Raw genomic sequence first — 27,050 nt, forward strand, 5'->3', positions numbered from 1 at the left:
TCCCTTTTCTCCATCTACTCATTCATTCTTTGCGTCTCAGTCCTCAAATGTCCCTTCTGCTTTAACATAGGTTTAATCATTTACTCCTCTTTCATTTACTCTGTGGCTCTCTCTTCACACCTTTCAGACCCCTGTCCAATTCAGTTAGAGTCATTTTCAAATTCTCAGCTTCACATCTCCAGGGAATATCTCAATCTAAGGGCTGATCTTGCCATCAATGAGCTCTGGAGCCTGATGTCATCTAAAACCATCAGAAGGTAGATGTTTAAGCCATAAAGGAGGAAATGAACTGAGAGTCTCTGGAACCAGCAACCCTCCTATCTCAGATGTGTGGGTCCTGAGGAAGACTGCCTACTGAGGAGGAACCTGGCTGTGCTTTTCTGGATGCCCTTGAGGACTCCCTGCTGCCCTGCAGCCACTAAGAGTTCCCTAGGGATATGATCCTCCCTCTCCATGACCCTGGAAGTGTTAGCACACACTTCATAGGTGATTTCTCAAAAGGTGCCGAACATTGCAGCAGCGGCATCAAAGTTCAGGGAATTACAAAGCCATTCTCAAGTTATCTGAAAACAAGAGTGACCTTGAGTGCTTTTCATAAAACACATTCCTAGGCACCAGCCTAAATTGACTGACTCAGAATGCCCTGGGAAGAGGCCTGCTAATCTCTATATTTACACAGCTGTTAGATCTGTGGAGTCTTGGGATTCCTGGGCATAATTAATTGACATCACTCTCCTCTTAAAGTGCCTCTACCTGCTAATCCCACACCCCTAGCCAGGCCCACCACCATTCACAAACTGCTATGATCCAGGCAGGACTAAACAGGGGGCTCCATTCCTTTATTCTTGCAAAATAGAGTTCAGTCATTCTCACAATGTTTTCATGAGGTCCTATAATGAATACATCTTAACTTTTTTTGACTTGATTATTTGTATCTTGATATAAAGGTCTTATTTTCTTGAAGGATTGCTTTCAAAAAATAAAAACAGGTAGCTTATGCTTAATGTAGCACCAGGAATCCAACAGATACTTAATAAATATTAATTACTCAAATAGTTAAGAATTCAGTCTCCAGACCCTGATGTTCCATAGGCTCAAATCTCTACTACTTTTTCCTCAGGTTCCATCTCTATAAAATGGGGATATTAATAGTACTTAACCAGCAGGCTTGTTTTGAGAATTAAAAGAGCTAATTGAGACAAAGCCTGTCATATAATAAGTAATTAATAAATGTTAACTTTTAAACAAAATACAATCAGACAGACCTCATCTAAATCAGCCCCTTCCACAAATGAGATCAGGAAACTGCTAATTATATCCTGCCACTAGGACATTCTCAGGGCCTCTGAGTAAAGGCCACCTGGTCATAGGTCAGTGGCCTCCCCCAGGGATTCCTCAGAGGGAATTTGATGGTGGAAGAACTCCAGCAGGTATGATAATGTGGTTTCTGATCTTTCTGACCTTAGAGGTGGGGAGGAGGAAAGTAAGGTAGTAAGGAACTAAAAAGACAAGATAGTTGGGTGAAGAAGCAAAAAGTCACTGTGATCTGCCAGGGATTGCTCTGGTTTTGTTCTTATGTTTTGGAAAGTCTGGAGGAACTTGGCAATCCCTCTACTCCCACCCTGAGGATCCCTCAGTAGCAGAAAGTCCATGAAAATCCTTCCCTGGTGACTCTGAAGGTCTCTCCAGGACAGGGAAGCAAGTGTGTCACTGCATAGGTGGATTAAGGGCCGGCCTGGGACTCTTTATTCAGTAATTGAGCTTGTACTAAAGAAAACAGAACACTTCTTCCTATGCCAGCCTCTGTTCCTGTATCCCTGACTGTTCCAAAAAAGAAAAAATAATCTATTAAGGAAAATTAAGCAAATGAACTTTTGAGAATGATGTCACTCAAATCAAGGTGGCACTGATTATGATATTGAATAGAAACTTTGAGAACCAAGCTCAAATCTTTAAGCCTTTTGTCTATATAGAAAGTGACAGTGATTTAATAGATACTTTTCAATTGCTAGAAGGGCTAAAATCCCTTCCTTAAGGTGAGGGCCTCCGTACTGAACATCCCATTGAGTCCAGTAATCAGAGAGTGTCTGGAACATAACATATTCTCAGGAAGAAATTCATCATGACAAGGCCATGTGACCTCTTGTGTGTTCTAAGAAAGAAATACGAACACTAGTACCCCAAAAGTATTATAGGAACAAATGGTTAGGGGAAAAAAACCAATTCCAAACAATAAACATGTTTTAATAGTCTGTACAAGTGAGCAAACTCTCGCAGTCAAACTCAAAGAAATTCTGAGGTTTGCTCTTTTGTGGATACATTTTTTTCTCTCTTCCAGGAGGAGAAAATAGACATATGAAGGAAACCCCTCTGTTGGTGTTTCTTGTCATCAAACTGTAATTGAAAATGATTTCTCAGGTGAAATCATTTTCACTGTCTGTTCTTTCTTTCCTCCTCCCAGTTTATCGCTCAGCTGTCAATCCTGTGTGTTTGGAGTGAGTTGGGAAGGTTCAATGCTCAGAATCAATCTCTCTCTTTCTCTCTCCCTTTCTCTTTAAAACTCTTTTATCATCAGGCTTTTCTGATCTTCTGAGCAGCCTGTGTGCACTATGTCCCTACTCCCTTGCCTCCCCATGCTAGGGAGTGAGAGCCATATTTGTGTCATTCTGAGGACTTGCATATTTTAACAACTTGAACAGCTGGACAGTACAACCCTCAGGGAGAAGAGCAAGTCAGCATTTGCAAGCCCCCTGGGAATCCCCATGTTTAGACACACTGAGAAATTAACACCAGACCCAGAGTTAAGAAAATGTTCAGTTTATAGGTCTCTTTGCCTTTCACTCATCTCCTGTGGCAGCAGCTTATCCTCTGTCTTTTGAGTCTCTGTAGCTGATGCTCCTCAAAGTCCCTTGGCTCTTGTGATTATCTGCAGTGCCTGGTCCTGGATAAGTTTGAAAGCTATGATGATGAAATTCAGCTCTCCCAAAGAGCCCTCTCCCTGCTGGAGGAAAACAGATTCTGGGCTGCTGTGGTATTCCCCGACATGTATCCCTGGACCAGCTCCCTACCACCCCATGTGAAGTACAAGATCCGGATGGATATAGATGTGGTGGAGAAAACCAATAAGATCAAAGACAGGTAACATTTCAGGCAGGGCTCAGTGGGATCTTCCAAAGTCAGTGGAATTGAGGCTGGACTCGGTCTACAAATAAATACAATTGGTATGCAAGAGAAAATAAGATATGTTTGTACAGCTCAAAGGTGAGTCCTTGAGGGTTGGGGATGTAGCTCAGTTGGTAGAGTGCTTGCCTTGCATGTACAAGGCCCTGGGTTCAATCGCCAGCACCACACACACACAAAAAAAAACGTAGAGTCCTTGAACAAAAGTGATTACAGAGTCTTGATGTGGCTCACAGCTTTGGGACTTAAACTGTGACCTAGAAAGCAAAACTGAATAGTTTGGGAACATTTAGGAGAAAGATATTCAGAGAGTGAGTCCTGAGTCACTTGTGCATGGGCAGTGGGTAAGCTGCCCATTCCTAGTCACATCCTCGGTTTCTCCCTCCTATGTCTTCTTAGGTACTGGGATTCTGGCCCCAGGGCAGATCCTGTGGAAGATTTCCGGTACATCTGGGGAGGCTTTGCCTATCTGCAGGACATGGTTGAGCAGGGGATCACAAGGAGTCAGGCCCAGGTGGAAGTTCCAGTAGGAGTCTATCTCCAGCAAATGCCTTACCCCTGCTTCGTAGATGACTCGTGAGTCCCAGGCGGCCCATCCTCCTCCTTGAAAAGCTAGTGGGTTCTAGGGTTGGGTGGGTGCCGGGTTTCTGTTCTTGCGACTAAAAGGCTCAGGGGTCACTCTAGTTAAACTGGGCTGACTGGGCTGCACAAAATAACCACACAAGAGACACAAATACCTTTTTCTTTGGGGTCGTTGTGACGGCTCCTCTGACCTTAAGGGTCTGCAGAAAGAGAGAGAGAGAGAGCATGTGCTGACCCCTTTTATTGAGGAGAAGCTATTCAAATGAGGCAAGGGGTCAGGTTTCAGGGGGCTGTGTCTATCTTCATGATGTCCACTGTCAGCAGGTTGACTGACACCTGGGTAGGCCACACCCATGGGCACAGTAAGAGAAGGGGACACACACAAGGCACTTCCATGGAAGATTCTATCCTAAACAGGGCAAGGGGTTATATTACAAAGGAACAGGTGAGCATAGCTTCACCCATGGGGCTGTAGCAAGACACACCCATTTCTGTGACTGAGCACCTCAGCACCCAGCTGGGGAGTGTAACTCAGTCACCCCTAAGGTTGGCCTTCCACAGGTGGGTGCTCCCAAAGATTCAGTATCTTCAGAGAAAACCCTGGGGACTGGGTCCAGATTAAAGAGAATAGAACTGTGACTGAGCTGGCCCCCAGCTCCAGGCAAGGGTAAAGGAGAAAGTGAAGGAAGTAGGGAAAGAGCTGATGTTGGAAGTGCAAAAGAGAAGGTGAAACGTAAAGCCTTGGAAGTGAGTTTGGGGAAGGAGATATGAAGGGTATCCAAATTTCCCACCACCTATGTTAGGTGGGTTCTTGTCAGTGTGTTTGCCCACTGATTGCCAAATCAGAAGATTTGGATTCTGCATAGCAAGTAGGTCTGGCTCCTAGGAGCCTCAGAGTAATGAAGCTGTTTCCCTAATTAACATTCCCACAATGTATGCTTAATGAAAATGAGGAGGAATGCATTGGATGTGCCAGTCTCCTCCCCTGGCCCCCTCAATCCCCAGGCCTGTCATGTCTATACTGTTTTGCTGAACATAGAATTAGAGGGTGATAGAGAGTGAGAAAAAGCTGGAGAGGAGATGGGAGGACACATTGATCCTGGCAGATGGGGTCAGAAACATTTCCAGGACAACAGTACAAAACTACAGTTGGTTTGTGGATTCAACTCCAAGGGTTGGGGGAGGGAGATTGAGAAGTTCACCAGAGGATGTGTGTATCTCTGGGGTTCAGGAAAGAGAGAAGCATGAACAGCCTTGAAGAAAGTAAGAGTCAAACTGCCAGCTGGAGAAGCCAAGTATGGAACACAGGAAGCCCTCTCTCAACATTCTAGTCCAATCAGTTCTCCAGCCTCAGCTCTGTGGAAAACCAGTGAGATAACAGAGGCTGTTCTACAGTTAGTGTGGGTTTGGACAAAAGGCAGAGATGGGAAGTAGAGCCAAGGGCAAAAGCGTGGGTCCACTTTTAGGATCAGAATGGAAAATGGGTGGGTGTGGGGTGACATTGAGTTTGGGGTCATTCAGTATGGGAGAGTCCTCTGGTGGCCATTCCTGAATGCGCATGCTTTATGAATGCATGATTCTCTCCCTGGGGCCGTTTTAAGTGAAACACATGTACCCTGGAATCAGGCCTTTCTTGTGTCAACACCCAACAGTTTTCAATAATAATAATCCCAAAGGCTTTTCTAGAATGTTACACACAGAGAAACATGTGAAAATAATTCCAATATAGCAAATTTATCTTGCTTGCTGGAGTATATATTCAAGAATCTATCTCTGCATGGCTGGTAGAATCAGTGGCTATTGGATCACTGATTTATTGATTGGTCAACTGCCATCCAAAAAGGCCACACTGATTGGTTATATTTGTTCCTCTTTCCCCATTACTAAGATAAACTAGAATATAACCTTTCAGGCAGACAGCGCAGGGCTGACTGACTTCCCTGGAGAGCCCAATTGTCCATCTCACCTCCTTCAGTTCCCCTTGGTTGTGCTCCACCCTCCTGGGCTTCATTGCCAGTTTACATGTACCTCTCTCTTCCAATCACAGCCTACATCATCAAATCTTTTCCCATTAGTCCTTACAGGGAAGATCTAGATCTATATTATGTAACATATATATGTGATTTACTTACCCATTTACCTGTAGACTGTTTATCTACAGGTAACCAGAAAGCCACTGTCTTTCTTAAAAGAGAAAGTAATGCTTCAGGGAACATATGGAATTATTAAAGGATCCAGCCCACTGAATGCCCAATGGAGATTTTTTTCTTCTTCCTTTTTACTCTATTCCTTCTACAAGTATTTACTCTATCTCCATCAGATACAGGATACTCTATTATTCTGCCTCTCTCCTCTTCCTTTAGTTTTATGATCATCCTGAACCGCTGTTTCCCTATCTTCATGGTGCTGGCATGGATCTACTCCGTCTCCATGACTGTAAAGGGCATCGTTTTGGAAAAGGAGTTGAGGCTGAAGGAAACATTGAAAAACCAGGGTGTCTACAATGCAGTGATTTGGTGTACCTGGTTCCTGGACAGCTTCTCTATCATGTCCATGAGCATCTTTCTCCTGATGATATTCATCATGGTAAGCCAAATGGAAAAGGCCTAGAAATTTGTAAACAATTTTGTTCCTTACACCTTTCCTCCTGTTAATGAACTTGCGCCTATTAGTCATCTGGCTACCAAGGATAGCATGATATCCAGCTTCCCAGTCCTTTCAGGCAAGGTAGAAGATTCTCAGAGAGAGAAAGCCTCCCTCAAGGAGTGTATCATGACACCTTCCTGCCCCTGTCTACACAAGATTTTCCAGCCCCATTCCATGCCTCTCTGGAGAGGCTGCTATTAAGAGAACCCAGCACAGGGTGATTATGTGTTCAAAAGGGTGTTCTCTTTGCACACATAGAATGAGTTCAGTAATTTTTTTCTGAGATTATCATTCCAACAACTGGCTATAGCTGAAAGTGAAATGCCCTTTCAGTGGTATTAGTGCAAGGGCCCTGGACTATTTATTAATCATCATCATGGCTAGAACACTCATGGCTTCACAAAATTTTTTAAAAAAATGTGCTCCCTATAAAATCATCAAAACATCTCTGCTTTAAAGGATGGTATTTGGGGACTGGGGTAGTGGCTCAAAAAAAAAAAATCTTCACGATCTTGTAGTGAGTGTTTCTCTGCACTATGCAATAGTGTAGTGATCCACAGACTTGTTGAGTGTCTCCCATCCCATACTGGACCACACCTGGAATCTCCCTGATCCAAGAATGTTCCATCATATATCCCATCCAACTAACATATCCATTTAAACAAGAATCCTGTCCATTCTCTTTATAATAAAATTCCTAAATCTCGGGGATTTTGTTTTATAGTGTTACATTGTAATCCAGTGAGCTATGGCCTTACACAATGCTAAAGTTGAATGAAAACCAGTGCTAAGGTAGATAAAAGTCAATCTCAAACAACCTGATTCCACCTGGATGTGGCTTTAAATTTGCAAATGGGACCAGAGCACTACAGAGATGAGGAGACCAACTTGTCAGCAACTTCTTTTATCTCATCCCTGGGTCTGTTTATTCCCCAGTGCAAGATAATTTGTGTTCTCAGAACTAAAGGAGTCAGGGGCTGGGGTTGTGGCTCAGGGGAGAGTGCTCATCTAGCACTTGCAAAGCCCTGGGTTCAATGCTCAGCACCACATAAAAAAATAAATAAGTAAAATAAAGGTATATGTCCAACTACAACCAAAACAATAAATATTAAAAAAAAAAAAAGAACTAAAGGAGTCAATATGTAAACATCTGACTGAATACCTGTGAGGCTTTGCCTGACTTGTTGCTAATAACTGACATGGAGATCTGCCTTCCTAAGAATGGACCATTTGGACTTCAAAGATTTGAGGACATGAGGTAAAGAATGGTTGTGAAGAGTTTCTAGCACAAAGGTTCCTCCCTGTGAGAATCAGTGATTATTACTCCAGTGATAAGCTGAGCATTCTACACCAAAGTAGGGTTTTCTTTTGAATGACTTTCCCATCTTCCCTTGTTCCTTCCTCCCCAACTCAACAACTCAGGAAAGAAGCTGGAAGCAAGGACAATGGAAGGTTCCATTATTATGCAAGCTGCTAGGAACAACAACATAAAACAGTGATCATTGGTAAAAGTCAAAGCCAGTGAAATAGTAGTGTTGGCCAAATGACTTACATCCCTGGCTGAAGTCAGTGAGAAATTACACAGCCTGGTGTTTGAGGGATTTTGCTTTGGGCTGGGACAAGAAATTGATTTCATTCTTCTAAGAACAGAAACAACTGTCCTAAAATTCTTGTAGTCAAAAGCCGCATGTTGGGCCATAGACTTACTTTTGCATGTGATTAAAGAAAGGGCGTGGCGCTTTCTAGTGTGATGTGGAGTACTGTTGACACATAAAATCAGGGGTGTTGAGTCCTAATTTTGATTTTTATTTAGACTTCCTCAGACATTTGTTCTAATTAAGCACAGCTCTCTTCCACCTTCCTTTGCTACACACACCTCTTTTTTTCAATCTCTTCCTTTAGTGCCCAATAGGCTTAAGGACATGAAGGAGAAATGGTGGCCACAGCAGTAAGAGGCACACCTGTTCCACTCAACTCTTCCATGTTCATGACAGATACTGCTGATTGGTCTCTCTTGTCTACTGAGAAGAACCCAGGGCTTCTTGGAACCACCACAAATAGACCAGAATTAATTTATGAGATGAACCCATTTGTTCATTTGTATTCCTGAGAAAAGCACAGGATCATCTATTTGTGGAGCTATATCCAAAGGGTTAAACTCCTCATAGGTTGCTATAGTGAAGAACAGTGAAGAAAGTCTAGTACATTTAAACATCTAGCCTTATAATGTGACTGGGCAGTAACTCACTTAGTGAGAGTTGCTAGTTTGCTCCTATTTTCTACATGACCAATGTGAGAGATACTGAATACTGCAAGCAAGTTCTGTGAAAAGTATTTGTATGATAATCATGAATGGGGAGGGCCCATCCACTTCCAAGTGATCTAGATTCATTACTGACATTTCACATATGTGTGTGGCAAACCTCAGATACAAGTACAAATGGTCCAGTCAGCAGGCCAGGCCCCGGAAAAATATCAAAGCTTGTTTTGAGTGGTCTTCCCACTCCCTCTCTGTCCTCATCTTCTTAGTTCCTCCAGGGTGCTGTTGGTGCCTCAAGCACCCTGACCCAGGTCTTCTTCCCTTGCTGTAGCATGTTTCTCCACACTATCCCCTTTGCACCTGGGATTTGCTTACTTAACCTATAATAATTGCCACTAAGTGATAAACTTAAGCACATTAAAATTTTAAGAGTTTATTTGAGCAAACAGTAATTCCTCAGTGAATCAGGGCTCCACTCAAGAGATGGGGAACAAGACATAGAAAAAGAAAATATTCGATTGGTTAAAGTCCCTAGAAAGAAGGTAGTTGACAATTTCTGATTAAGTGACCCTTACTTGGAGTAAGGGTCACTTACTTGGATTGGTTTGCTTATATAGAAATCCGAAACACTGGAGCCAGCTCAGCCTAATGATCTCTCAGTTAATTTTCTGTAGCACTGCCCATGACTGAGAGGCAGCCTAATGTGGCACCCCTCCCAGGGGAAATGGCATATTTGAGATTAAGGAACTCTGCAAATAGAGGGTGAGTTGTGGAAATGTAGGCACTAAAAACAGGCACAGGGGAGAGACCCCTCCTGGGCAGAGGCTCTGGAGGCCTTGGCATCACTGCACACAGGTCACCCCTGAATGGGATGGCACCCGTGGCAATTACTGACCCAAGACCTCTTTGGTTTCAGCATGGAAGAATCCTACATTACAGCAATCCGTTCATTATCTTCCTGTTCCTGTTGACCTTCTCCACTGCCACGATCATGCAGTGCTTCCTGCTCAGCACCTTCTTCTCCAAGGCCAGCCTGGCAGCAGCCTGCAGTGGTGTCATCTACTTCACCCTCTATTTGCCGCACATCCTGTGCTTTGCCTGGCAGGACCGAATGACCGCCGAGCTGAAGAAGGCTGTGGTGAGAGCCTGGGGCTCACCCTGGCATGTATTGCCCCTGGAGGGTCTGTAGCAGCCCAGCCTGCTCTCTGAGGAAGTCTGCTTTACCTTTTGGCTCCAAAGACTAAAAAGGTTAATGTAAAGCTCAAAGTGCAGGGGCAAGAGTACCAGTAATTGCCACCATGCCCTCCCTAAGGGTCCCTCCTCACCAATCCTACTTGATTAATCTGCCCTAAAAGTCCATGAAAAGCCAGTTCAGCCCATGGTCCCCTTTATTTACAAGTGAGAGGAAAACCAGGTGATCATTTCACTCACTTTCCTTTTCTTACTGTTTGAGAAGAATCAGAAACGGGGGAGCTAAACCTTCACTGTTCAGAAAGATGTTTTCATTATCTAAAAGGGGCTTTTCCTGCTCCAAAAGAACTTGGATCAAACTGGTTCTACAAGTATCTTTGACATGCTCCCCAGTGCATGCAAAATTGATGCAGAAATGAACCCCCAGAGTCAGGCTCCTGAAATTGACTTTTGACTGCCTGAGAGACCTCTTAGTTCAGAATTCCCAAACTAACACTGATCTTTTCTCTAATTGTTTTAAAATGGGCCATTTCTACCCTCTCATTAGCCCAGACTAATCAGCCTCAGTCCTGGAGGGTGCAGTTTTCCTTGTCCTCCAGAATCTCCCTGTCTCTGTGCTGTCAGTCAAGAGAGGACTACTGCCTGCCTCTCTTTAGCAGAACTTGTTCTCATAACACAAACTCATTTGGCTACAGAGCTGCCAGGGCATCTGCCTTTTATTTCTCATGTTAAATAAGCAGTTGGTTGCTGCTATATATAGCTCCCAATTTTCTAAAATGATCACAGTGTAGTGGTAGAAATCCTGCATCAGCCTGAGGGCAAAGCTGAGCTGCTTTGGTATGCGGTGGTTAGTCAGACAGTATTTTTGAGGCCAAGCCAGCATCTTGGGAATGTGGATCCATGGGAAGTTATAGATCTGACAACTGTGTGGACAAGAACTGGGCTGAGATGTTTTTTTAAAGTGCTTTATGTAGACATAGAACTAGAGAATCTCTCCTTTTCGCAGAAAGACACCCTGCAATCTCTCCAAGGACGTCCAAACTACAGGGAGACCTCTGAGCACAGAGGGGTAGCAAATGAGGGTAGCAAATTCTTCTGCACATGCTTTGTCATGTCAGGGACCACCATTGAGGACTTGGCTGAGGAACTTGCTCTTCATATTTGTTTCTACATTTCACCTGTTCAGTTGACTTGTTCTTTGGTCAGAGAACCTAAATAAATTCTAATCTTCAGTCTGGAGATGGGAAATGTCCATGTAATCTCAGGAGGCCACAAGACCATTCCTTGCCCCAGGAAACTGATGGCTTTGTGAACTTCTTATAGGGGACAGACAAGGCAGAGCACCAAAGGTAGCCGGAAATAGTTTTATTTGGCTGCAGCCAGATTCAGAGCATACAACTTTTGCTGTAATCAATTAATCCCCTGAACCCCAAGTTCAGGTAGTTTCAGAACTTTACACCTAGTGTATAAGGGGAGGAGCTCAGAAGTTCATTTAAAAGCAGCTTTTTCTTTAACTGTTGTGGGCAAGTTAATTCTTCAAGGACATTGCCTGAGAAGGGGAGAGCTTCTTCTCCCCTTTCTTTCCTGCCCCTGCCAGCTGTTACCATGGAGCCCAATTGGTAACTTATCTTAGAAATGTAAGGCTCCAGCTCAAGGCCAGAGGCCTTGTTAAACGATTTGTCTTTTTTTTTTTAAATCACATTTTGCATTTGCAAACACACTTTTACAAACTATTATACTGGATAAATGTTTGTGAAAAACTAGGAAAAGTAGCACTCAGCACCTGAAATGCTGATCTCTTCCAGGCCAGTGGCCAAATAAAATAGAACAACAGGAAAATAGGAAGTTTAACTATATTGAACTCTTTTGTAGAGACTCGTTTGCTGATAGTCCTAAAATCAATTATGATGAAGATTTCTGGAGAAGCTTAATTAAGATTTTCTGTGGAGGAGGTGCCACTACAGACTCTTCCAGTGGGATTGTCATAACACAGCTCAAGTTAGCATCTTTGTTCTACCCAGAACCATGTGGGTTTTCTCCAAAATAGAAAGGAAAGGAGGAACAGATAGGGAAGAACATGAGAGCTATTGGTTCTGTGGTGTGTTATGCTGTGTGACATTTCTTTGTCTCCCCATTGCACTACAACATGACTATGTTCCATTGAACAGATGAGCATGGCCCAGTGGATATTGGGCAGGGGTCTCTGAGGCCTGAGAAGCATTCCCAGAATTCTCACCTATGGGAAAACCACCGTAACCCCTCCCTGACTGGCCTAATATTCAGACACAGTGTGAACCCTCTTTTGGCACTCCTCCTGTATGCGGGCTTCTGGGTGCTGGTGGGTTGGGTAAAAGACCCTCTGCTTGTCTTTTCCATCCTGTTTACCCCACTGCAGAGCCTGCTGTCCCCTGTGGCGTTTGGGTTTGGCACTGAGTACCTGGTTCGCTTTGAAGAGCAAGGCCTGGGGCTGCAGTGGAACAACATTGGGAACAGTCCCGTGGAAGGGGATGGGTATAGTTTCCTGCTGTCCATGAAGATGATGCTCCTTGATGCTGCTATATATGGCTTGCTTGCCTGGTACCTTGACCAGGTGTTTCCAGGTAGGTGTCTCCCTCCCTAGGATAAAGGTGATTGTGTTCTTCAGATTCCCAGCTCTCACTCATCCATCTAGTTTAAATTTTATGTCTTCTTAGATCTTTGAATTTGGGCTCCAGAACCAGCATTTAAAACTTAAATCTAGAAGCCAAAGATACACCAGCAAATTCGGTTGGCTCTACTTTAGAAATAGATCCAGAATCTGTTTCATGTCACCACTGTCTCAGTCCAAACCTCCTTCTTCCACCATTACCTCCTACCATTGTGTTCTCTAAATTGTATTCAGATAGAACTTTTCAGAATCTGGGTCAGATGGTGTCAACCCTCTCTGTTCACATCCCTCCAGTGGCTTTTCTCTCATTTCAGAGTAAAACCCAATGTCCCAACTCTGACCTAGCCCATGCTTATTATCTGGCTCTAGTGATCTTTCTCATCTCCTGTCCTTCCCTTCTCCCTCACGTTTCTCTTCTCCAGATGCATTAGCCTCCCCATTGAATGGTCTCACCCTAAGTATACTTCTTCTGCAGGCCTTTGCACCTGCTCTTCTCAATGCCAGGAGATGTTTCTCTCTCTCCCTCATACCTGCAGGCTCATTTCCTCATTTTGTTCAGGTCTCTGTTCAGATGTCTCCTCATTACAAGGATCTTTCCAGACTAATGATATCTATCACTATATAAACAACATTCCTTCTGTGCCTACCTCCCCATATTCTACTTTATCTTGGGAAATGATTATCACCACCTGATATATCTTTTTTAAATTTTTTATTAGTTGCTCAAAACATTACAATGATCTTGTAATGTTGACATATCATATTTGACTCTCTACACTTAGGAGAATTTAAGCCCATGAAAGCAGGCACTTGAGCTGTTTTGATCTTTGTGACAGTACTTGTGCCCAGAATAGTGCCTGATATTTTGTAGTGCTTGACACTGAATAAATATCTAATTAATCTGTAGCATGAAAAATCAGCTCCTGAAACAAAATTGTATATTTCCACAGTTTTATATTAAATCAGATTTTCCTTCAAATTAGCATTTCCTATACCTTGAGAATATCTTCCTTGCGCTATGGTAGCTGGGTCTGATGTTTGATGCTGTGACCGAGAGCAGGTAGGGGAGGGTGAGGTGGGTTCTGGTCCCTGGGGAGAGACAAGCTCATGATTCTCAGATTATCTCAAAGCAGCCTTTGTTGGCAAAAATTAGTAGGCAGCAAACTTAAATGGGAGAAAGATGGCTAGGCTGAGTCCAGAGGCCTGGGCTTGAATGTATATTCGTTTCCTAGAGCTGTCATACTAAAATACAAAAATGGGTGGCTTAAGGGGCTGGGGATGTGGCTCGTGTGGCATGCGTGTGGCCCAGATTCGATCCTCAGCACCACATATAAAACAAAGATGTTGTGTCTGCCAAAAACTAAAAAATAAATATTAAAAAAATTCTCTCTCTTTCTCTCTCTCTCTCTCTCTCTCTCTCTCTCTCTCTCTCTCTCTCTTTCTCTTTCTCTTTATATCTCTCTTAAAAAAAAAGAATACATCACTAAAAAAAAAGGGGGGTGGCTTAAGACAGTAGAAATTGGCATCTCACTGTCCAAAACCAAAGCACAGCCATGTTCCCTCCAAAACCTATAAGTGAAGGATCTTTCCTTGCCTGAAATGAGCTTCTGCAGGTTTTTCAGTATTCTGCCTCTTCTTGCTCAGAGATACATCACTTGAGTCTTCCATCTTCACATGTATGTCTGCCTTTACTTGGCTATCTTCTTATAAACCAGTCATATTAGATGGGGGCCCACCCTACTCCAGTGTGACCTCATTCAATTTAACTGAACACATCTACAAAAACCCATTTCCACGTGACATCATTTTCTGAGATATATGGGGTTGGAATTTGGTGTCTTTATTTCAACACTGCTCTAACACCAAATGTGTTTTTGTTTTTTTTTCAGACACCAACCAATTCTCTGACACTAACCATTCAACCCAGTTCTAACAGTATCCAGAATTAGCAAAGATGCCACAGGCTCAGTTCACAAGAGTTCCCTTAGTCCAGACATCAAGGGCAAAGGCAATACCAGGATAGCCACATTTTGCCATAGTGTCCTAATTTCAATGACAACTTTTATAGAGCATTAAACTCAGGAACAGCCAATAGAAGAGATGCATAAGGCCACAGTGGGGGTTTCCATGTCTTCTCTGTGCCCAAAACCCTCCCTGCACCAAAATGTGCTTGCCATCCTGGATGCTCTCCAAGTCCTAATCAAGAATTTTTACCTCAATCTGCAGAGCTCTTTCTCCCCACAAGTCAGAGGTTAGGGCTAAAAGTTTGTCTCTTCACAAGTTTGTTCTTTCTGATAACCAGTTTCCATCCTGCCTTACCCTGAATGAGTCACCTCATTAACAATAACTCGGGTACATTGAGAAAAGGAGTCCATAAATAACAGAACACACTCCTATCACTCAGGAAATGTCAAGGGTTTTAGGAGCCCTGTGCCCTGCACAGGAATTAGGGACTAAGACCAAGATATTATATATAATACCACTGACTCCAACTTATCTTTTGGAGAGGGAGACAGTTCAACCCATGGCAGTGACCCAAGCAAGATCTTGAACTTGATCATCTGTTTCTTATATCTCCTGTGCTGGTAGAAGGAAATGTACTTTGAAATTCTGCATAATTCAAGAGCTTGGTTTTAGCCAAGCTAAATAGTTTGTTTGGTCAACAACTATTTACTATGCAGCACCTTTGTGTGAGTTCCAGCAGGTTCTGGGAATTAAGGGGTGGCAAAGATAGACCCAGGCCTGCCCTGAGGAATTTACAGTTCAGTGGGGGGAAAATAATGACCCACAACAGCTATTTAAAAAGCAAGGACAGTGTTCTTACAAAACCAACATTTTGTAGGGAGCAAAAGTTGCAACAAAAACTGGACTAGAAATTTGGGAGTCTTTTCCTTGAACCCCAGCTGGATCCAGTAGAACGAGGGCTTGAAACAGTGATGTTAGAACCAGATTGCGAAGAAGGGAAGATGGCGGTGATGGGAGTGCATCACCCCAGTGCGCCGCGTCACTGTGCGGGAGAAAGAAAAGGTGAAACGGCTGAAGGCTACCTTGTTGGGAATTTCCAGTGAAATTGAGGTGCTCCAGAATCTAGAGGACGGATTTACATCACGCGGGGTTCGGCTGCGGGGGCTCAGTCACGGGCGATTTCTCCGCACAGAGGGTAGCAGAGCCTGGTCGGCGGACCGCCCCGCGGATGGAGTCTGCGGCGTGCACTGGGTAGCGGCGAGGTACCGGAGCGGGAGTACAGCGATGCGGATTCTTGGGGCTCCTGCCAGCGGTGCAATGGCCGTGCTTGGTGCTGAGTTCCGGCTTTGAGACAAAGGAGAGAAGCGGTCCAGTTCGGTTCTCGACACCGGTCGGACCACGGAGGAGGACAGCAGCCGCCATCTTGGAGAGCTGATGTAATCATCCCTGTTTTATACTGAGCTCATTCAACTACAGAACAGGTGATTTCAGGCTGGTATTTGCCTGCGTCTCACAGACAGATCGCTCAGGCTCGGGGCTGGAGAACCTGAAGAGAATACTCCTCGGGGCTCGCTCCTGGCAAGGCGTGCCCCGGGCTTTGAGCAGCCGGATTCTGGTTCCCCGGGCTGCTTTGGCCCAGGGCTGGGGAACCTGCGGGGACTGCGTGCTAAGGCCAGCTCCAAGTGGAACGTGCGCTGAGGGGCGGCTGGGCTCTGACTCCTGGAACAGTTTTGGCCCGGGGCTGGGGAGCCCGCGGGGACTGCGTCTTTGGGCCTGCTCCTAGCGGAGCGTGCACTGAGCTGGGAGAATTTGGAGCGGCCGGGCTCGGGCTCCCGGGGCTGCTTTGGCCTGGGGCTGGGGAACCCGCGGGGGTCGCTCTGTGGAGCCTGCTCCTAGCGGAGCGTGGCCGGGATCAGAGAGGCCAGGTTCTGGTTCCCGAAGCTGCTTTGGCCCAGGGCTGGGAACCTGCAGGGACTGCTTCTCGGTCCGGGTCCTGCTGGGTGCTGTGGGGGTCTGGGGGGCAGAGTGGAGCTGCCGCCTGCGCCCAGAGCAGGCCAAATGACCCGCCGGCGTGGTATCACGACACCTCAACTGCAGCTGGGGCCGAGGAGAGTAGCCGCCCTCGCCTGGAACAGGACCAGTGACCCGATGGCGCGGTAGCCAAATCACCCCATTTGGAGTGGGGGCTGTGCAGAGCCGCCGTCTGAGCCTGAAAGGTAGGCAGACCTGCGACCCACTGGAGGACAGGCCCGGCAGCCTGCCAGTGTGGTGGACAAGTAGCACCGAGGCAGTCATGTCACACTGGTTGGAGTGGGGGTGGAGCAGAGCCGCCACCTGTGTCCGGAAAAGGCCCAGAGACCCGTTGGAGAGGCAGTCAGGTACCCCCACTGGGAGTGGGGGCTGAGCAGAACTGCTGCCCGAGCCCGCAAGGTAGGCAGAACTGCGACCCACCGGCGGAACAGGCTTAGAGGCCGACCAGCGTGGTAGACACGTCACACCAATTGGAGTAGGGGCGGAGCAGAGCTGCCGCCCACATCCGGATCAGGACCAACGACCCGAGGGCGTGGTAGTTACATCACCACAATTGGAGTGGGGGCAGGGCAGAGCTGCCACCCGCGCCCGCAGGGTGGGCAGACCTGCGACCAACCAGCGTGGTAGATAGATCACCCTAATTAGAGGAGGAGCACAGCCACTACCTGCTCTGCAAGGGAGATCTCCCAACTATACAAGAGCAATATAAATAAATAGGGGGAAAATTTCAAAAACACAACAGTTTCACCAAGCAGAAAGAAACGCGAGCAGTATGAAAAGACAAGGAAAGAAAGGACCACAAGCAATGCAGGTCAACTCAACTTTAGAAGAGGTAATAGCTGCAACAGATGGAATGTCAGATAAAGAGTTCAGGATATGCATGCTTCAGATGATCTGGAGTCTCAAGGAAGACATGAGACAGCAAAATCAGACAATGAAAGATCACTTTGACAAGGAACTACATAAACAAATACAGGAAGTAAAAGATCAATTTCACAGGGAGATAGAGGTAATAAAAAACAAACAAATAGAAATCCTAGAAATGCAGGAAGCAATAAACCAACTTAAAAACTCAATTGACAATACTACCAGCAGAGTAGATCACTTAGAAGATAGAACATCAGACAATGAAGACAAAGTATTTCAACTTGAAAAGAACATACACAGCTCAGCAAGTCTGCTAAGAAACCATGAGCAGAACATCCAAGAAATATGGGATAACATTAAAAGACCAAACTTAAGAGTCATTGGGATACAGGAAGGCACAGAGCTCCAAACCAAAGGAATAAACAATCTAGTCAATGAAATAATACGAGAAAACTTCCCAGACCTGAAGAATGAAACAGAATCCCAAATCCTAGAAGCCTACAGGACGCCGAATGTGCAAAATCATAAGAGATCCACACCTAGACACATTATAATGAAGATGCCCAACATACAGAATAAGGAGAGAATTTTAAAAGCTATAAGAGAAAGGAAGCAGATTACATTTAGGGGTAAACCAATCAGGATAACAGCTGATCTCTCAACACAGATTCTGAAAGCTAGAAGATCCTGGAATAACATATTTCAAACATTGAAAGAAAATGGGTTCCAACCAAGAATCGTGTATCCGGAGAAATTAAGCTTCAGGATGGAAGATGAAATTAAAACCTTCCACGATAAACAAAAGTTAAAAGAATTCGCAGCTAGAAAACCATCTCTTCAAAAAATCCTTGGCAAAACATTACAGGAAGAGGAAATGGAAAATAACATTGAAAACCAACAGTGGGAGGTAGGACAGTAAAGGGGGGAAAGTAATCAAAGAGGAAAACAAATCAGGTTTAGTAACATTAATAAACAAATATGGCTGGAGGAACAAACCATATCTCAATAATAACTCTAAATGTTAATGGCTTAAACTCACCAATTAAGAGACACAGGCTAGTTGAATGGATCACAAAACAAGACCCAACAATATGCTGCCTACAGGAGACGCATTTGATAGGAAAAGATATACATAGACTGAAGGTGAAAGGTTGGGAAAAATCATTCCACTCATATGGACTGCGGAAACAAGCAGGAGTGTCCATACTCATATCAAATAAAATAGATTTCAAGCCAAAGTTAATCAAAAGGGATAAAGAGGGACACTGCATACTGCTCAAGGGAACCATACACCAACAAGACATACCAATCATAAATATATATGCCCCAAACAATGGTGCAGCTATGTTCATCAAGCAAACTCTTCTCAAGTTCAAGAGTCTAATAGACCACCATACAATAATAATGGGAGACTTCAACACACCTCTCTCACCACTGGACAGATCTTCCAAGCAAAAGTTAAATAAGGAAACTATAGAACTCAATAACACAATTAACAACCTAGACTTAATTGACATATATAGAATATACCACCCAACATCAAGTAGTTACACTTTTTTCTCAGCATCACATGGATCCTTCTCAAAAATAGATCATATATTATGTCACAGGGCAACTCTTAGACAATATAAAGGAGTAGAGATAATACCATGCATCTTATCTGATCATAATGGAATGAAACTGAAAATCAACGATAAAAGAAGAAAGGAAAAATCATGCATCACTTGGAGAATGAACAATAGGTTACTGAATGATCAATGGGTTATAGAAGACATTAAGGAGGAAATTAAAAACTTCTTAGAGTTAAATGAAAACACAGACACAACATATCAGAATCTATGGGACACATTGAAAGCAGTTCTAAGAGGAAAATTCATTGCTTGGAGCTCATTCCTTAAAAAAAGAAAAAACCAACAAATAAATGATCTCAAACTTCATCTCAAAATCCTAGAAAAAGAAGAGCAAAACAACAGCAAAAGAAGTAGAAGGCAAGAAATAATTAAAATCAGAGCTGAAATTAATGAAATCGAAACAAAAGAAACAATTGAAAAAATTGACAAAACTAAAAGTTGGTTCTTTGAAAAAATAAATAAAATCGACAGACCCTTAGCCATGCTAACGAAGAGAAGAAGAGAGAGAACCCAAATTATTAGCATACGGGATGAAAAAGGCAATATCACAACAGACACTTCAGAAATATAGAAGATAATCAGAAATTATTTTGAATCCTTATACTCCAATAAAATAGAAGATAGTGAAGGCATAGATAAATTTCTTAAGTCATATGATCTGCCCAGATTGAGTCAGGAAGATATAGACAACCTAAACAGACCAATAACAATAGAGGAAATAGAAGAAACCATCAAAAGACTACCAACTAAGAAAAGCCCAGGACCGGATGGGTATACAGCAGAGTTTTACAAAACCTTTAAAGAGGAACTAACACCAATACTTTTCAAGCTATTTCAGGAAATAGAAAAAGAGGGAGAACTTCCAAATACATTCTACAAGGCCAGCATCACCCTGATGCCTAAACCAGACAGAGACACTTCAAAGAAAGAAAACTACAGACCAATATCTCTAATGAACCTAGATGCAAAAATCCTCAATAAAATTCTGGCGAATCGGATTCAAAAACATATCAAAAAAATTGTACACCATGATCAAGTAGGATTCATCCCTGGGATGCAAGGCTGGTTCAATATACGGAAATCAATAAATGTTATTCACCACATCAATAGACTTAAAAATAAGAACCATATGATCATCTCGATAGATGCAGAAAAAGCATTCGACAAAGTACAGCATCCCTTTATGTTCAAAACACTAGAAAAATTAGGGATAAGAGGATCATACCTCAACATTGTAAAAGCAATCTATGATAAGCCACAGGCCAGCATCATTCTGAATGGAGAAAAATTGAAGGCATTCCCTCTAAGATCTGGTACAAGACAGGGATGCCCTCTCTCACCACTTCTGTTCAACATAGTCCTCGAAACACTGGCCAGAGCAATTAGACAGATGAAAGAAATTAAAGGCATAAAAATAGGAAAAGAAGAACTTAAATTATCACTATTTGCAGATTTGATTCTATACCTAACAGACCCAAAAGGGTCTACAAAGAAACTATTAGAGCTAATAAATGAATTCAGCAAAGTGTCAGGATATAAAATCAACACGCATAAATCAAATGCATTCCTGTATATCAGCGACAAATCCTCTGAAACGGAAATGAGGACAACTACTCCATTCACAATATCCCCCCAAAAAATAAAATACTTGGGAATCAACCTAACAAAAGAGGTGAAAGACCTATACAATGAAAACTACAGAACCCTAAAGAGAGATATAGAAGAAGACCTCAGAAGATGGAAAAATATACCCTGTTCATGGATAGGCAGAACTAACATCATCAAAATGGCAATATTACGAAAAGTTCTCTATAAGTTCAATGCTATGCCAATCAAAATCCCAACAGCATTTCTTGTAGAAATAGATAAAAGAATCATGAAATTCATATGGAATAATAAAAGACCCAGAATAGCAAAAACAATGCTAAGCAGGAAGTGTGAATCAGGCGGTATAGCGATACCAGACTTCAAACTATACTACAGAGCAATAGTAACAAAAACAGCATGGTACTGGTACCAAAACAGGCGGGTGGACCAATGGTACAGAATAGAGGACACAGTAACCAATCCACAAAACTACAACTATCTTATATTTGATAAAGGGGCTAAAAGCATGCAATGGAGGAAGGATAGCATCTTCAACAAATGGTGTTGGGAAAACTGGAAATCCATTTGCATCAAAATGAAACTGAATCCCTTTCTCTCTCCATGCACAAAACTTAACTCAAAATGGATCAAGGAACTTGATATTAAATCAGAGACATGGCGTCTGATAGAAGAAAAAGTTGGCTATGATCTACATACTGTGGGGTCGGGCTCCAAATTCCTCAATAGGACACCCATAGCGCAAGAGTTAACAACTAGAATCAACAAATGGGACTTACTCAAACTAAAAAGTTTTTTCTCAGCAAAAGAAACAATAAGAGAGATAAACAGGGAGCCTACATCCTGGGAACAAATCTTTACTCCACACACTTCAGATAGAGCTCTAATATCCAGAGTATACAAAGAACTCAAAAAATTAGACAATTAGATAACAAATAACCCAATCAACAAATGGGCCAAGGACCTGAACAGACACTTCTCAGAGGAGGACATACAATCAATCAATAAGTACATGAAAAAATGCTCACCATCGCTAGCAGTCAGAGAAATGCAAATCAAAACCACCCTAAGATACCATCTCACTCCAGTAAGATTGGCAGCCATTATGAAGTCCAACAACAACAAGTGCTGGAGAGGATGCAGGGAAAAGGGTACACTTGTTCATTGTTGGTGGGACTGCAAATTGGTGCAGCCAATTTGGAAAGCAGTATGGAGATTTCTTGGAAAGCTGGGAATGGAACCACCATTTGACCCAGCTATTCCCCTTCTCGGTCTATTCCCTAAAGACCTAATAAGAGCATGCTACAGGGACACTGCTACATCGATGTTCATAGCAGCACAATTCACGATAGCAAGATTGTGGAACCAACCTAGATGCCCTTCAATAGATGAATGGATAAAAAAAATGTGGCATTTATACACAATGGAGTATTACTCTGCTTTAAAAAATGACAAAATCATAGAATTTGGAGGGAAATGGATGGCATTAGAGCAGATTATGCTAAGTGAAGCTAGCCAATCCTTAAAAAACAAATGCCAAATGACTGCTTTGATATAAGGGGAGTAACCAAGGACAGGGTAGGGACGAAGAGCTTGAGAAGAAGATTAACATTAAACAGGGATGAGAGGTGGGAGGGAAAGGGAGTGAGAAGGGAAATCGCATGGAAATGGAAGGTGATCCTCATGGTTATACAAAATTACATATAAGAGGAAAGGAGGGGTAAGAGAAAAATAATACAAGTGGAGGAAAGGATTTACAGTAGAGGGGGTAGAGAGAGAAAAGGGGAGGGGAGGGGAGGGGAGGGGAAGGGGGATAGTAGAGAATAGGATAGACAGCAGAATACATCAGTCACTAGAATGGCAATATGTAAATCAATGGAAGTGTAACTGATGTGATACAGCAATCTGTATATGGGGTAAAAATGGGAGTTCATAACCCACTTGAATCAAACTGTGAAATATGATATATTAAGAACTATGTAATGTTTTGAACGACGAACAATAAAAAAAATAAAAAATAAAAAAAAAAGAACCAGATTGCCTGTGTTGGAATTCTTGCATTTCTGCTTAATTACCTGTGACCCAGGGCAGATGGCTCAAACTCAGAGAGCCTCATTTTCTGTATCCACAAGAATAATATTACTACCTATGTTCTAGCGTTGTTTTGAGGATTAAATTATTTCACACACTGAAAGTGCTTATAGCAAGGCCTGATGCAGAGAAAGTATCCAACAAATGTTAGTGATTATCATCATTTCTGCTATCTGGTAACTGCTGATGTGACTGAATTCTTCAATAAAATGTTTTCTTGGAAAACTGATATCAGCCAAGACCATCACTATTAGTGTTGCTGGTAACACCCAAAGAACATGACCTTTTGCATTACAACATGTTGAAAGCAGTAATCTTTCTGGTAGCCTGTGGATAGCTATATAATGGCTTGTGAACTATAAATATCTGTAGTTATAATTTGAGGTGGAGACAGATACATTCTAGATCTTATAGAACTGTGGTAGGGTGAGATAGCAGTTAACTTGGGTTTCTTATTTGCTTTTCTGTTTTCAGGGGACCATGGAACCCCACTTCCTTGGTATTTCTTTCTACAGGAGTCTTACTGGCTTGGTGGTGAAGGTAAGTTGTTTAAAAATTAAAACAAAAAAGCCCTCTTTTTAAATTTTTTTTTAGTTGTCAGTGGACCTTTGTTTTACTTAGTTATATGTGGTGCTGAGAATCAAACCCAGTGCTTCACACATGCTAGGCAAGTGCTCCTACTACTGAGCTATACCCCCAGCCCCCCCCAAAAAAAAAACCCTTAATTGTTGACACTGGCTCCTTGTGCTAATGTGGGATGTGCATGGGTTGTCAAAAATGAGCCTTTTTGTCAAGGATGAGATTCCTGCTAAGCCATCTCTACCACCTCCTAGCAACACAGCCTATGGGAGCCCACCTTTGTATCACTGGGCCAGTGACTGAGAATTGGCAAACAAGTTCATTCCAGTGGATTAAATGCCCTATTATAAGAAGGCCATACCACTTCAGGGTTCAAATAACTTTTCCAACTTCTCAGCTTAAAGCAGAAATCTAGGGAATCATGGAGGGACCCCTACATTTGTCCTTTGCTGCCTCCTTTCTGCTTTCTGATTCCTTTCCACATTTCCAAAATATAAATTAATTCATTCTTCCAAATTGAGAACTCATCAAAGGCAGAGGCAGAGCTGTCAATCTCCAAGGCAAACACTTCCAGGCTCTCCTAGTGTTGATCTTTCTTACAGTTGGGGAAGAAGGCTAAAAGGGCATTTGCCCATGATGGACCTGAGATAAAATTTAACTTTAATCCTGAACAAAACAGAATCCTGGAGAAAGTTCTAGAAGTAGAGAAAAGTGCAGCCTCTTTTGGAGTTTCTGAGAAGGCTGAGAAGTTCTACAGCTATGTGCTACAGTTTCCCTAGATTTGGGGAGTTTCTGGAAGCAAAGGAAATACTTTCCAATGTGTTTGTTGCTCACCTACCTGCCCTTCACTTTATTGGGCCTAGACCAGGGTTATCCTTGAAGTACTAAGATCAATATTTGCTGTCTCCAGGGAATTGTCTAGGAACATTAAAAGGCCTGGTAAGTTTTTTGGTGTTCTTTGTTTCTTTCTTTCTTTCCAATGGTCCAAATTTTGACAGCCCAGTATTTTCCCATTATATTGTTTTATGCATCTTGTCTATCTATTAACCTTTACATTTCTACTACAATAAAGTTATAATCCATAATAAGGGGGAATTTTCAACACAGGAGTGTGTTTCTGGAATATATTTAGTGTCCGTGAATATCAGGACTTGGCTTTATTCCCCTATCTCTTTCTCCAATCCCAAGAGATACTCTGCCTCTCAAGAAAAATATCTGAAGACAAATATGCTTCTTCAAAAGTGAATCACATACATTTTTGCTGACAGAAGTCAAATATTTTTTAGTTGTCTCATGGACTAGACTGACTTAGATCTCTAACACTGTCTAAAACCAGAAAACAGCTAAGTTTTCTACCTTATCCCTTCTTTTCACAACTGAAGAAATGGAGCCCAGGATACATCCGTATCTTGCACAAATCCCCACTGGTCACTGGGGAAAAAATCTGGAGCTTGAATAGTTCTCCTGGCAAGGACCCCACTCCAATGGCTCAACTATTCAGAAGGATGTTTCCCCTTGCTATTTTATTACCCATTAGTGCAGTCTGCCATCTAGTAAAGTGACCATGGGAGTTGCAGGGAATAGATTGAAAAATCCTTCAGGAAGCAGGGCTAAAAGTACTGAAATGAGCACATCCCTGACCATCAGGCCCCTGCCACTTGACTCTTGGTCCAAGGTCATCACGATCTGCTATTGAAAAACAAAAGGAATTAGTAAAAAACATATCATCTTCATAACACAATTAGTAGAAAATATATCATCTTCATAACACAATCAACACAATAATCTGGATTATTGTTACTTCACCAAACACTCATCAGAAGATTTTTAATCTTTTTCCAATTTTATTGGGATGCATTGTGTTTGGCCATAGTAATAGACATCTTCATTGCCATGGCATTTAGGCCTCTCCATAAACCACAGAGCAAAGGGCTCACTCACATTATTTATTTGTCTCTCCATAAACCATAGAGCAAAGGGCTCACTCACATTATTTATTACATTGTCTTCTAGAACATAATTACTTAGTTCTCATCCTTCCATCAGCACTTATCTGACCATGAAGGATTTTGGAAGTAATTTAAGTCAAACATTAAGAAAATCCATACATTGTAAGTCTTAAGACATAGCCACAAAGGCTGCAATTGAATAAATAAGGAATAATATTTAAAGTAGTCATTTCAGGGATTATGAGACCAGCAGTTTGCCTAGGTCTGGTTAATTGACATACACCTGTTTTAAAGCCTGAATATTAACTTCAGCATATTATAGCTCTGAAATATTAGCTGACAATAACTAATGAAACAATAAGTTGTATTCTTATAGGCTACAGGTTATTTTTCATTTTTTCTCTTAACTCTCACATTTAAGGAGTTAATTAGGTCTGTCATTAATATAAATACGTTTGGAAAAATCTATTTTAATAATATTTTCAACAATTGTCCATATAGATAAACGTAGTCTTAGTCACTAAAGTGCAGCATAATTGGCTGGCTTGGGTTTTTTATCTGCTGTCTAGCATACGTTTCTCTCACTGGTGTGGTCAATTTGTTGTTTGGCTACTTTGGCTACCTCAGTCACAGGAGCTGGTGATAACTGGCTGGTGACAAACCTCAAGTCGATGTCCAGTATCTTTTTGGAATGTTCAGTTTCTTTTTGGAATGCACACAACTGTTATAGGGTTCAAGTGGGGCATGCCCGACAATCATACATAAGAAAGATAATATCCATAAGCCAATCATCTTCTGCCTAATGTAACCACACTGTGAGAAAACTCTAAATATTGCTGTCATGGTGGAAAGCAATCTGGAAGAGTCTTTGTCCCTAAGGGAAGAAAGAGGCTTACTGAGTCAGGGTAGTTTGGCCCTGTACCACAAGTGCTGAGCACGTGGTTTCATTGACGGCTCGATAGAGCAGAGCACCCCATCCTACAGGTATTTCTGTCAGGCCTGAAGAATGTGGATTCCTCAAGCATTCCAAGCTGTTCATAGCTGCTAGTTACAACTGAAGGCTATTCCAACATTTCCTCCCCTTTATTAAGTGTATTGCTAAAGGAGAACCCTGATGAGAGAAGAAAGGAAAAGGAAAAAGCATAGAAAAAAATGGGAACCAAGAAAGAGAAAAGCATCCAGACATGTCCCATTTCCGTAGCTGCAGTTGTTTTCTGCTGTGATGAGCAGGCAGTCACTTTTGACTAGGTCTCTGGATGTGGGGAGCAAAGCAGTCATGGGGGCAGGAGACCTCTCTCAAAGGGGTGAAGACTTAGGCCTTTGCACCAGTGGGGGGGGGGGGGAATTCTGTGCCTCACCTCTGTTGGCCCCCAAGTTTTCTCCTGATGGCCACTCTGCAACTGTGTCGGTCTTAGGTTGTCCCTCCCTTGAGGAATCTTACCTGTCATTGACTAACCAGCCATTCTTCAGGGCCAAACAGGGTGATGTGGAGTATGCAAGGCATTGTTCTCGAGAGGGCTCTCTGTCTCCTTGATAGATAATGCCCCCGTGGTCTCCATACCAAAATTTACCTTAGGATCTACAAAGAGGCCCCAGCTCACAGCACTGGGATGGTGAGGCTGTGTTCAGGAAGGAAGGAGAAAGGCCATAGACAGACAAACAATAATATTGTGACAAAGCTGAAAAACACAGATAGATGAAGAGGAGAGCAGTGCTAAGACTCAGGGCATGATCCCTCATAGATAACTGGCCCTTAGTTGGTGTTACTTACATCTGGTCCATAGCCACCATCCATGTGGATGTGGAACAATCCTTTATTTCAACAC

At 42.8% G+C, this 27,050-nt stretch overlaps 1 protein-coding gene across 1 annotated transcript in view; it reads left to right on the top strand.

Annotated features, from left to right (window-relative positions):
* Nucleotides 1–27,050, top strand: part of LOC308655317 (retinal-specific phospholipid-transporting ATPase ABCA4) — a 159,672-nt gene that overhangs the window by 49,474 nt on the left and 83,148 nt on the right. Inside the window, exons 12-17 of the mRNA XM_081305329.1 lie at nt 2,933–3,138; nt 3,580–3,756; nt 6,126–6,348; nt 9,585–9,806; nt 12,255–12,459; nt 23,171–23,236. Coding sequence (XP_081161455.1) covers nt 2,933–3,138; nt 3,580–3,756; nt 6,126–6,348; nt 9,585–9,806; nt 12,255–12,459; nt 23,171–23,236 — 1,099 coding nt within the window. The remainder of the gene's footprint in view (nt 1–2,932; nt 3,139–3,579; nt 3,757–6,125; nt 6,349–9,584; nt 9,807–12,254; nt 12,460–23,170; nt 23,237–27,050) is intronic.

This window comes from Spermophilus citellus (assembly GCF_964194105.1).
Source record: "Spermophilus citellus genome assembly, chromosome: 9".
In the NCBI taxonomy this organism is placed as follows: Eukaryota; Metazoa; Chordata; class Mammalia; order Rodentia; family Sciuridae; genus Spermophilus; species Spermophilus citellus.